At 38.4% G+C, this 12729-nt stretch overlaps 1 protein-coding gene across 1 annotated transcript in view; it reads right to left on the reverse strand.

Moving 5' to 3' along the window:
- The window catches only part of COL3A1 (collagen type III alpha 1 chain), a 53023-nt gene that overhangs the window by 22581 nt on the left and 17713 nt on the right, over nucleotides 1-12729 (reverse strand). The window contains exons 2-13 of the mRNA XM_080398779.1: nucleotides 11996-12201; nucleotides 10151-10186; nucleotides 9419-9535; nucleotides 7232-7306; nucleotides 3559-3624; nucleotides 2891-2944; nucleotides 2615-2668; nucleotides 1865-1918; nucleotides 1654-1707; nucleotides 1167-1220; nucleotides 609-653; nucleotides 352-405 (exon numbers count right to left, since the gene is read on the reverse strand). Coding sequence (XP_080254905.1) covers nucleotides 352-405; nucleotides 609-653; nucleotides 1167-1220; nucleotides 1654-1707; nucleotides 1865-1918; nucleotides 2615-2668; nucleotides 2891-2944; nucleotides 3559-3624; nucleotides 7232-7306; nucleotides 9419-9535; nucleotides 10151-10186; nucleotides 11996-12201 — 869 coding nt within the window. The remainder of the gene's footprint in view (nucleotides 1-351; nucleotides 406-608; nucleotides 654-1166; nucleotides 1221-1653; nucleotides 1708-1864; nucleotides 1919-2614; nucleotides 2669-2890; nucleotides 2945-3558; nucleotides 3625-7231; nucleotides 7307-9418; nucleotides 9536-10150; nucleotides 10187-11995; nucleotides 12202-12729) is intronic.

The following is a 12729-nucleotide window of genomic DNA, read 5'->3' on the forward strand; positions in this document are numbered from 1 at the left end:
TTTTCCTCTCTCTGCCTTCTGCTGATACCCTTTGCTTTGACTCCTCCTCCCTATTCCTCTTGGCTGAACCTGAGCTTATGCTGAAACACTGAACTCTCCTTTAATGTGCAATCTATTAATTTAAAATAAGGAAATAGAAAATAAGATGGTGACCACATCATGAGTTAGAAGAGTTATGTCTTTAACTGGGGACTGGAAAGTTTTCATGTATGATTTTACAGGTGCTATATAGTTTTCTAATTCCCTGCATTACAACTGTTTTAAGGTAAATCTATGAAGTAGGGAATTCTCAACATATTGAAACAAAATGTGTTCTGCTTCTGGATAAGAACAACAGATGCAGTCACTTACAGGGCCACCAGGACTCCCGGGTCTTCCTCTTTCACCAGTTGGACCTCTTGGTCCCTAGAAAACATAAGAAAAGGAGTCTGTTAAACAACTTCCAAAATAATATGGCTGAGCAAAGAGACATTGCTCGTATTTGTGTATCTCAGCATTGTTCAGTGCATGTGGTGGGGTAAATAAGTTAAAAGGAAGATGAGTAACTCAGTTAACTGGGAAGTGCCATTGGCACTTCCATTTAAATACTACAGGATATACATATTTACCGGTTGGCCTGGTACCCCAGCTGCTCCAGGAAGACCAGTTTCACCCTGTTATGGAAAGAAAATACCAAATGACAGAATGAACTTTGGTGAAAACATTTTTTGGTTTGTTCAAGTGAAAGAGACACAGAAATGAGACAGCCCAATCCATTGCCCCATTCTGCATGGTGCTGGGTGTCCTCAGCATGAACTGAGACCTGTGAGGCCTGAGAAGTCTAAGCAAGTGACAGAATAAAATAATAAAACAGAAAAAAACCACAATCATGAAGGCTCAGTCCTTTAATATTATGCAACAAAGTCAGATGATCCAGGCATGCCCTTTCATTTTAGAATGTTATTGTTATCACGGCTGGAAAATCACGATATGATGTGGTTCCAAAAACCTAATTCCTTCAGAATGAGTCTCATTCTTTTCACGGAGTCAATTATAATATATCAGTCAATTAATTTCTTTAACATTTAATGGATTTTTATCATTATGTAATATGCAAAGCACAGCTATGTAACAAATTATGAGGATATTACTCTACCTATTACAAAGATGACACTATGGGGTTTTACCTTTGGACCAGGAGCACCACTGTCACCTTTGGCACCGTCTTTTCCATCAAAACCCTGTGGGAAAGGAAAACCATATCTGTGACTAGTGTTCCTTTTGTGTTCTGGGAAACTTGAGTCCTCTTGGCAAAATATTAAGCTTCAAGACAAACTCATATAAAGAGGCATATTTTTAATAATGAGTGCTATCAGCTATTGGACCACTTTTTGAACAACAGGTCTGATTCCTTCATCTCTCCATGGCCATTATTTAAGAGTGGATGCTTTTCTGGAAAGCAGGCTTCAGCACAGCATTTGGGATGGAGCTCTACAGCAAGGTAACCAGATAAAATTTAACAGTCTTTACTACAGAAGGTCAGATTACATTGTCCAGAAATTGGCCTTTCATTCTATGATTCAGCCTCTTTAGAAAGGAATTGATTGAAAGAGCACAACAGTGCAACACCATAATTCAAGTAGAGAAACAGACTCAGCTATACTCAATACTTACTCGTTGACCTTTCATCCCAGGCACCCCAGGCATTCCAGGGTGTCCCTTGTGACCCTAAAAACACAAAGACAGTATGATTAATAAAACAGAAATTTACTGTATGAAGAGCACAAGCCAATGTTCATTGTGTGTCACGTTCACTTGAGTAATTTTAAATGGGAAAACAAAACCTTAGTTTAGAAGACCATTGTTATTGGGGGCTTTTCCATACCGGTATTCCAGGGATTCCACGGTCTCCATGTCTGCCTGGTCTTCCTGGTTCTCCCTAATAAAAGAAATATTTTTTTTTTTCACTGTTGTGCTGTTGCTTCAGTTACTGACAAAGAACCAGTCTTAGTAGATCAAGGTGAGTTGGAATAACCAGGTGGAACTTCACCAAAGACAGTGGGGAAGATTATAGCAGGGTTTGCTATATAACTGCCTCCTGAAAAACACTTACCAGGATTTAGAACTGCAGTTTTTAACAAGAAAACTTATTTTTCATGGAAAAACACTCAAAACGGAGAAAAACTTTAGCTGCTTGTCTTGCCTTGTACTATACCTGTTCAGGACTCCCAGCTGTGGCATAAAAGATGGTTTTAACAGCCTTAACTCTCAAAGCAAGATTTGACAGGAGCAGACAACTACTACTGCTGTCTGCTTTTCTTTTTAAGTGCCAATTATTTTGACACCAGATCAAAATAGCATAATTCACGCTTGGGGTTTTTTGTTTGTTTGTTTGTTTTTTTAAATATAAATTTGTCATTCAAATTGCCCACTAATACTGAATCTTTTTTGGAACGGACATTTATACCTACTGTAAGTCAAATCTAATTTCTTACAGTCATGTTGTCAAATTGGGAAATAGGGTGATGTTAACAATTCTTAAATGCAATGGAATCAAGTGCTCTGCTGTCTTACCATTTAATAAACTCTCTTTCTTGCCACTTATTAATCACTGGATGAGTAATAGTGAACTTACATCTTTTCCTGGTGGACCAGCTGGGCCTATCATTCCAACAGGTCCTGGAGGTCCCTGTAGAAAAATAATTAATATTAACTATAATAATAAAAAATATTAAGTCTCTTTCAAATTAAATGCGCATTCGGTGCCATAAAATACTTGTAGATTTGACATACATGATAGTAAACAGACAGGATGAACTGACAATTTTAACCCACCCCAGTGATGAGACAGATTCATGCTTGTAAAATGTATAGCCTTTAACACATATAGTGAAAGGTAATGTATACATACAGGAGGGCCAGGTTGCCCTGGTTCTCCGGGGGAACCTTGGTATCCAGCAGAGCCCTGTAATGCAGCAAAGAAACCAGTTATGATGTGAACAATTACATGCATCATTCCATGGTGTTACTATATTTTATATTAATCTCATAATCATAAGGAAAATGGTAGTCAGAACTGTCAACAAATGACCAAAGGTGCAATCAGCAGAACCAAGCCAAATATACTTCAATGGAAAAAAGAATTAAAACTGTTCCTTTTAATGGAAATGTACATCAAAACCTCAGACCCTTTCCACATTCACTGAATACATATCAGGATTCCCACTTTCCTTTATCTCCTGTTAATTTTTTGCATGAATAATAATTTGGGAAAGTTAACAGAGGATGATAGGTGGTGGCATATCTTAAGGCAACCTTAGCTGAAACCCCACAGAATCACAGAAAGCTCAGGGGAACACGGGGACCCAAGGAAGCACAATATATAGCCCTCAGGCCACCAAGTCTTGGTGGTGCATAGGTGGTACAGCCCAATTAACAGGAGATTAAATTTATTCATAACATTCTTCAGCATAGTATCTAGATTTATCGGTTGAACATGTACCTAATATTTACAACAGAGGAAAGGAGAAGCTCATATAAAAGAATATGAGAGGATTATGAAAAGATTAATTTACTTACAGGGGGACCTGCATGACCAGGTGGGCCAGGGGGGCCACTGGGGCCAGGGGGTCCTGGAAAGCCACTCTATAGTGTAGATTAAAGGATAGTCATTATATTCATGTAATACAGCAATAAAGCTTACTGTAGCTGTAATAGTCACCAATAACTGTGAAATAAATTTTACATATTATTACAGAGAAAAATCCACGGTGACAAGCCCTTGGTGCAGTAAGAACCAGAAGCAGCAGTACATACACATTGCCAGATACACCATCTAGTACCTACAGTCACTCCAGAAAAGGGATCACTGGGTTTTCCTTTGCAGCCTTAGCTAACATACTCCAAAAGATATTTTCAAAGCTGTAATTTTTGTCTTTTGAATCACTATTCGCCTCTCTAGACCCCCAGAAGGATGCTCACAGCTCAGCTTTTCAGCTGCCTAAACTGGAAGAATAGATAACTGGAACTCTTAATTTCTTAAACAGAGTAAATGAGCTTCAGCTTCTCTGCCATGTAACAGTTTTATTAGCCTAATGCTACATGTTCAGTGGTGCAGCCATAGTCTAGCGATGCCAGCTTGTGCTTTCTAAAACTAATTTAAAAATTTCTCACCCGCATTCAGGAGCTATATTACACAAAGATACACCACCCATTAAAAGAACTTTGTACAATGAACTCTGTTTATGACTAGACTTCTTAGGACTTACTTTATTAGGTATACTTTATTAAAGCTGTATTTTTGTTATTGTCAGTAAGGCAAGCATTTTCACCAGTGAAATCTTTTCTGAACTTTAACAGCAGTAAGCCATAAGAAGTAAATGATGTCTAGGATAAGCAAAGGAATGAAATCTCAATGTACATATAGTTTAACTCAAATCAGTAATACTGTTCCTTCTTTTAACTGGTAAAAAGAGGGTAAAATATTACTAAGGAAATTCTCAGTTTGGAAGAGTGCTGTTATCTTTACTTCCTGTACCAACAACCACAAAAGCATTTGACACAGCAAAACAGAAAACGATTGAAAGCTAGCACAGTGGTTTACTGCACCTGTATATGGTCCTTTAAAAAAAGCTTTTTGTTAAATTAAACTCTTCATGGGTTTGATACAGCCAAAACAATTGAAGTATATGAATTACATGAGAATCACTGTGTGCTGCAGTACCGGCAGTATATTCCACAGCTTAATATTGCATGTCATGTGTTTCATGGGAAATTTTCATATTGTGTCAGAATATTACAGATTGTACATGATTTGCATCTATTACAGATATTACACAAACCTAATTTTCATAATACAAGATTAATAGCATTGCTATACTATGCTAGTATACATCATATAGGATACTACTATACTACAAATATACTATGTTAATATTAGTTCACAGATTGTCTTGTGTCTAAAAAAGAGAATTATTGTAATATTTGGTATTTTCTAGGACAAGAAGCACACCACGTGGCAGAGCAGTCAGTGCCTGGGTAAATCGGGTTGCCTTCAACATGTGAATACGAGCAGTCCCTTGCTGTTAATTGTTAGAACTCATTTAGTGTAAAATAACTCTGGATTCAATGTGAATTGGAGCCATCAATTCATCATTTGCAATCAATTGATTAGACAATATGGCTACAAACCAACAATACATTATTTTTTTCAAGGTGCACACTGAGGAGATAAACTGATAGTTAGGTATAACATTTGCTTGCCGCTAGCATCTCCAGACTGTGAACAAATGAGTATATTTGCGTTAGAATATGAGCACTGGTGGAAAGAGACCAAGGAAATATGTGAAGGTTATATGAGCAAATAAAGAAAAACTGTGATGTAAAGTCCAAAACCAGCCTGCAAGCAGCAGAAAGGCAGCGGGAGGACAGCGATGGAGAGATGTGTGACTGAGGAAAGAGCAGGCATGGCAACCGCCCACAGACAAATGGTGGTGCTATAGCTGGCGTGTTTTATTTTATTACCCTTCCAAATTATTTCAGTTTGGATATTTGTTCAAACTGAGTGTTTAAGTTGAAAATTGATAAATTAAATGTATAAATTAATAAATAAAATAAGCTATGTCATGTTCACAATAAAAACAATTTAGTTCTAGTGATTTTAGTCACATCTGCCTGTAACTGCTCTGTTGCTTTGCAGTCATGTATTGCATGATGCAATATAAAAGGACATATGACCTGAAAGTATACAGACAATCCTGGCTGAACACATCCTAGAGTGCCCAGTTAAGTTGTTTGGGTTTTTTTTAGTGGGGTTTTTTTTGTTTGTTTTTTAACCAAAATTCAGGTGTCGGAGCACAAGAAACCCCTAAGGACCTCCAGGAAAAATGCCAAAATTGAAAGGAGTAACCATAATTGTTAACTGAAAGGTATCTTGCTTATCTGCCTGTTTCAGCACATCCCATATTAAGACACCAAGTAGCAAAATGCAGGTGGTATGATAAGCTGTGGTCAAAAGCTGTGAAGAGCTGAATACGAATAAATGAACAAAAAAATACAAGAACGGATGGTTGAAGAAGACCAGTGCATGGATGATCATATTAGCAAATGAACGAAGTAGAAATAAACAAGTTAAGATAAAGGTGAGAAAACAATGAACTACATTTCAGAAAAAACAGCTGTCATAATTAGTAAAATTTATTTCACAAGATGATGTGATGGAAGCCTGAGAAATGGAAACGTATCAGCTTAGAACTGCCTCGATGTGTTGCAACACGTATTACCCAAACCTTGTTATTCAGTGTTGGACTGAAAATAATGATTATGCTTAATGAAGCAGCAGCCAATTTCAAATAACAGCAATTCGCCACATCCTCTATATAGCAGATTGCTTGAATCAAGAACACTCCATGTCGTCAGTGCTGAATATTTCTAAATCCCTGTGCCTAAAAGGAAAATCATAAGGTGCAACATTCAAATTTATTTTACATGGGGAAAGTAGCTCATGCATAAGTCTCTCAGGCAATCCATGCTTTATCTCACAAAAAAAAACCAAAAAAAAAAAACACCAAAACCAAAAAAACCAAACAAAAACAACCACTGTGAAAAGCTTGGCTAGGCCAAGCAGGCAGATACAGCATCCTTAGTACACAGTCTGAATAGCTGTGGGTAAAAAAAAATGGTAATTGTAAAATGAAAAAGCAAAAAGCTTTTGATTGCTTCTGGGATGAAAAGGAGATTGTAAGACGGGTTTACTTGTTATCAGGCAAATCTGAGTTGTGGGAAAGTAAACAAGTGTGGAGTATAATACTGAGTAAAGGCAGAATGCTGCTGAATAGGTAAAGGAAGATTAGGGACAGTGGAAGAGGTAAAAAAGTGGTGGAAGGGAGAGAAGTAATTAGCATAAGAATACCAGAGCAGATAAATGAGGAACATATGCAAGGGAGAAAGGAATAAACGTTTAGGTAGCTTATAACAGTGAATCAGAGAGAGATTAGGAAAAAGAAGGCAAGAAAAGGAAGAAAGAGAGAGAAAAAGCATAAAACCCAGATGATCTATAGTTACTTTCTAGAATGATATTGCCAAGCAAACTGCTGCCTTACATAGCATTCCGCTTGCAGGCAACAATTAAATTAAAACTTATCTTGTTAAATTAAAATCAGGATACATACACATCCAAGGTATAATCTACAAGCAGAAAAATTATTCTTTAAAAAAAAAAAGAAAGGACAGCAAAAGGGCTATATCATCTTACAATGGGCTGCGGTGGGTAACCAATACCAACGGAACCGGCCTTCACATCATAGGAGTCATACTGTGGAGAAAAACTCTGTAAAAGAAATGGAGAAAAACAGAAAGGAAAAAAAAAAAAAAAAAGAAAAAAGAAAGAAAAAAGAAGAAAGGTGATTGCTACAAATCAAATAAGTCTTTTCTTACATTAGAATGGCAAATGTATGGAAATAACTCATTTGTATCTATTGAGTAGCACTTGTTTGACATATAGCTGCCATATATTTAAATCATCCATAAGAGAAGCCCATATTTCTTTTGAGGTCATGGTAACATTAACTCCCTACACTGTGTGAATCCAATTTTCAGCTTGGCAGCTGAGCCTCAGCTGAACCAAAAAATTACCATTCTGTCTCCTTTTATTCTTGTTTGACTCCTTTTAAGCCTTCCCCCCATTTTCTCTATCAAACTCTTTTCTGTTGGACTTAGGTGTTCTCAAGCGCTCTAGAAAGTTGATGAAATTTTTTCTGTTCTACTAAAGGATGCAACAGTTTATCATTACTTTCTTAATTTCTTTTGTCTGTGACTAACAAATGTCAAATTTTGGAGTATTTTGTAGCAAAAAATCTTTTACCTGTGTATAAATTTCTCCTTCCCTGAACTACAAATAATATTTTTACCTCATGTGTGGGAACTTCCAGATCTCAGAAAACTGAGGTTTACACTTTTTTCCTAATGCCATTTTCCATCTTTCCCTTTCTCTCTTCCCATTCACTATGTCACTCCATATAATTCAAATACAATCATCACTTTTGAGCCCAAGCAGCCAAGCCTCAATGCTTTTGACAATTTCTCTGAAACAAATGGAAGCTTAGTCCAAGGTACGGAGTGAAAACTTGTCCTGTGGGTCTTCCTGAGAGCAGATAGCATCTTTGACAGACCCGTTTGCATCAAGTACTGCTTAAAAAAACCTATAAATTCTACAGTCGTTTTTCCAATGAATTCCTGTGTAAACTCCTTAATTGGCATATATTGATTTTATCATGCAGCTATTAGCAAACTTAATTGAATAATACGGCATTAATGCAATTTAGGCATTAATGGCACATAGGTGGTTGAGCAGGAAAGGTTGAAGGAATGCAGTGTTCTGCCTGAGAACCCAAACCACTGTGGAACCCACTCCTCTGCCGACCAGGTACAAGACTCCTGTGCTAGTGATATCAGCCCTCTCGTCAGGATTCAACAGCACATCTTTGATACAGGGTCAGAATGGGTGACTATTCAGCATATCATCCTCTCCCATGTCTGCAGCTGCCAACCCAAGCCCAGTACCTCTCATGGTATATTATTGTGATGTCCATTGGGGCTGGTTAATCCAGGGTTGATCCATGGGTACCTCTCCCCAAAGCTCAGTCCCTTTTAGAACTAAATACACCCAAGATATCTTTCCATAGTTTCTGGCTTACCTGAGAGTGGGAAGCTTAAGTGGAAGCCATAAGCTATGGCCTATGTTCAAAAGTAGCGATTGTGTTGATATAGAATTCCTAAGTTTTGTGCTAAAGCAGTCCCACCTTGTAAAGCTAGGCTTGCTTGATTGCATGGGAGACAACATCATCTCTCAACAAAGTGCTAGCTGTGGCTCAGCTCCCTTAACAAATTGAACTGCACAGAAACAGGTTAAAATTAGCTCTTTTGCTGAGTCTGCCGCACTCTTCAGAAGAGAATTCAAGATTCAGTGAGCCAGAAATAAAGATGGAGTATGACAAATTGCACCTACATGGCACTTCCCTGTGAGCAGAGGACCTGTGTTGCAGTCTAGTCACCTGGGAATGTTTCTTTATTAAATGTGCATTGGATAAAATATAGGAAGGTAAGAGACTTCCCTAACCATTTACCTCGAGGAGATATACTTCCTCCTGCAAACTTTCTGGTCAGAATATTTCTGAGTTGCATAAGTCCTTCCTCAGATCTGACTCCAAAAGTTTTAAAAAATAAGGCAGAGATTCAATTACACTCCAGCCAAATTTCATGGACAAACCCCCAAAACTACAACAAAAACCCACCTACCACTCAGCTGTGTTTTTCAAAGGTGCAAATGAGAATCAGATGCTACTGAAAGCAAAATACACCTAAAGGTGCAAGGGAGAGGTGCCTATAGTATTGCTTTGTACGCTTATGAGCAAGGCGGTAGCTCAACGTAACGATGACTTACGCCTCCGCTTATGCTGGGACACGACTGGCAGACCCCGGGAGGGCCAGGAGCTCCAGGACTCCCCGGTTGTCCTGGAGGGCCAGGGGAACCATTTCTGCCTGGAACCCCAGGAGGACCCTGCAAAGACACAAACAGAGCAGATACAGACATTGGCACCAGCCTCCAACTGCAAGGGCATGGCGGGACAAATCCTTCCATTCATAACATGCAGCCTGTGTGACTGCGGTGGGAAACTTTCTCTTTTAAACGTCACTAAAGCTGCAAATGGACATTCAGGAAAGACATAGACTAGGCAGTAGACAAAATTCGTACATGGAAACCCTTCTTAGTTGCTGGAGCCTTATTGCAGCTGATATTTGATCAAACACACTAGAAATATTAAACAGGTCAATTCCTGAATCTAAAATGACTACTGCTAGTGGAGTTCATAGATTTCCGCCCCCCCCCCCCCGGGGAAAATACAACAAAAAATAACAAATGTCATATATTTTGGACTAAACTCTCTCTCTCTGTGTTTTTCCAGTTTAAATCTTTGTAAGTTTTTTTGAAGTTAAAAGGCTATTTCAACATAACAATATGGCATAGTCCTGCAGACAGTGCAGACATCAATGAAAGCTGGATATCTCAGCAGCTTGAATGGAAGATATAGCAGTATAGGGATCGGTTCTTGGTTTTGTCAGTTTCCCTGGAAAAAATAAAAGGAAAATAATAATAATAATAATTTGCACTTACAGGGTCTCCTTTGGGGCCTTGGGTTACTCCAGGAACCTAAAAAAAAAAAAAAAAAAAGTAGTTACATTAAAAAAGAAAATCAAAACCTGAAAACCTGAATATCTGTCTGTGTGTGTGTGTGTAACCAAGAGGAAAACACATTTGAACATTGGAATATAATTTTATCAAATGAATTTAATTTATTCTTATTCAGCATATTTAGAAGCTGTAGGGTTTTTGATCAGTCTATCTGCATTTTCATGGTTCATCCATAAAGCTACACCTCTTCTGTAGTCAAAAACATGACACTAATGATGTCAGTAGAGCTTTGCCATAGGGTACCATGGGGACAGAAGTCCACTGTGGAAAACTGAACAGGACAGTTTTCTTGTATCCTTCTCAGTCCAGCATGTCAAGCATGATAATGTAACTAATCTGAATTTCTTAGATCTACTCCTCCAAGTTATTTATTTTTAAATTAATAATTCAGGTACCTGTTATTATCTGGAGTCTAAATTCACAGTTCAGAACAGTTTTTACACTAACATTCAGTTGAGAGTGGTAGCAAATACTACTCAGCTGAAACCCTCTTGGATCTTTCAAAGCTGGCATTTCCCTATACACCTTCCCTGGTCGGCGGGACAGCTTCCAGTGGGCTTATCTAACTCATATATCAAAGGCAGAGGCTGGAGGAAGTAGTCCCCATGTCCTTTATTATCAGGAACAACAGAACTGATTCAAGAGTCTCTAGACTCAGCAAGTGAGGGAGATGTGCTTAAATCTCCAGCATGCTTGTATGTACCATTTGTTTACACCTCCAAAACTGTTTGGTGAAGTAGCTCAGGTAATCCTGGAAGCAGTAGAACTGCACTCACACAGCGCAACTAACAGTAGGCGATGTGTTTGTATCTGACATTTCATGTTTAAGCAGATAGACCACAGAGCTGCAGAAATACATCTCCTCCCTTTCTGCTCCAGATACACGTTTTTCACACTCTTATCTTCTGGATAAGAGTCTTCAATGTGGCTGTGGAAATCTGCGTACTTTAACAGAATCTCATAGATCTTAAACAAGGACGAGATGTTCAGATAACCCTAGAGGTGGGAATAGCTGGCTCGCCTACTCACTGAAGTGGTTTAGGCAGGGGACTTGGCATGCACTAACATTCTTGATTTTCCTGAGGTTAAGTTGCTGCTGGCTTACGTCATGTTGGTGTCTATAAACAAGATGATGATAAATTAGGGATGTAGGGCTTGAATCACCTTTCCTTTACAGGGCATTAAAGTCGGCAATAACTCTGCAAAAGGAAATTTACTCTGTGGTGGTGTAGAATTGAGTTGATAACGCAGGCTCACAGTATGCTGTGAAACTTATCTAACTTTCTTTAACTCTGTGTTGGCATTAATTTCATAGATTGAGCATGCACTCAACAAATAAGCGGTTTGCATTATTCCTATGTTTCTCTGTAAAATGAAAAATATAATGGTTAATTGTTGCCCTCTGTCTCTTTCTACTATTTATCTGGGCCTGTTGTCTAAGTAAAACTGGGTTGAAGGACTTCATGCTTTCAGCTGCACAGCCCAAAGGACTAACAAATATTTTATCAGATCTGGTACTAATTCTCTGATAGAATACAGAAGCATTCTTGAATTTAACAAGACACAACTCTGTGAAAGTTCAAGCTGTTTTTTTTTAACATGAGTTGGCAAAATCTGCCCATCTTAAGTATTTGCCTAGAGTCAGAAAGTGGCATCCTTAGCACTTAAAAGAAAAGCATTTAAAAGCATCTAAAAGAAAGTGAATTGAGGTTGACATGGATCAAGAAGGCAGCGACACCAAAGTAATAACACTGAGAACAAACTTACTCTTGTAGGTTGTGGTGTTGTTTGTGGACAAACTGGACAGCACTCTCCAAAGGGAATCTCTGGGTTGGGACAGTCCAGCTCCTGGTCATCACAGATGATGTCATCACAGAGAACAGATCCTGAGTCGCACACACAGATTTGGCATGGCTCTGGCTTCCAAACATCCCTGTCAGCGTAAACCTGCCCAAGATGGGTACATCCTATGACTGGAAAGAAAGATAAAATAGCATTCAATATTATTTCAAAGGTATTTTCCAAATCAAAGATGAATAAGATGAGAGTTGTTAGGTAGTCTCATTTGTTTTCTACTGTAATATAGTCTATGGGTGTGAAGTACAAGGCTAAATACTTCTTTTCAGACACTGCGAGGATCTGTTACAGTAATTGCAGAGTCTGCTCTGAATCTATAAATAGACATCAACAGAAACCTCCTGGAGCTGATCCAAAGCCCAATTAAATCTTTGATAATCTTCTGCCTCAAGTAATTTTAGTGTCAGACTGTGTTACTGTGTAATTAGCAATTGAATTCTCTGCTGCAGCTAAAAAGCAAACGTGCCAATTCTTTCAGACAAGTGTATCATTGGCCCCCGTGCGCCAACACAAGCACTTACACACGAATGTGGAATCAGCCATCTGCCCAGCATGAACCCTTGTTGCTAGCATCTTGCATGAATAGCTAGCACCAAGTGTTTTCAAAGTGTTTTTCAAAAGCCAGCGTATGCAATAGATCTAAA

Source organism: Falco punctatus (assembly GCF_963210335.1).
Source record: "Falco punctatus genome assembly, chromosome: 8".
In the NCBI taxonomy this organism is placed as follows: domain Eukaryota; kingdom Metazoa; phylum Chordata; class Aves; order Falconiformes; family Falconidae; genus Falco; species Falco punctatus.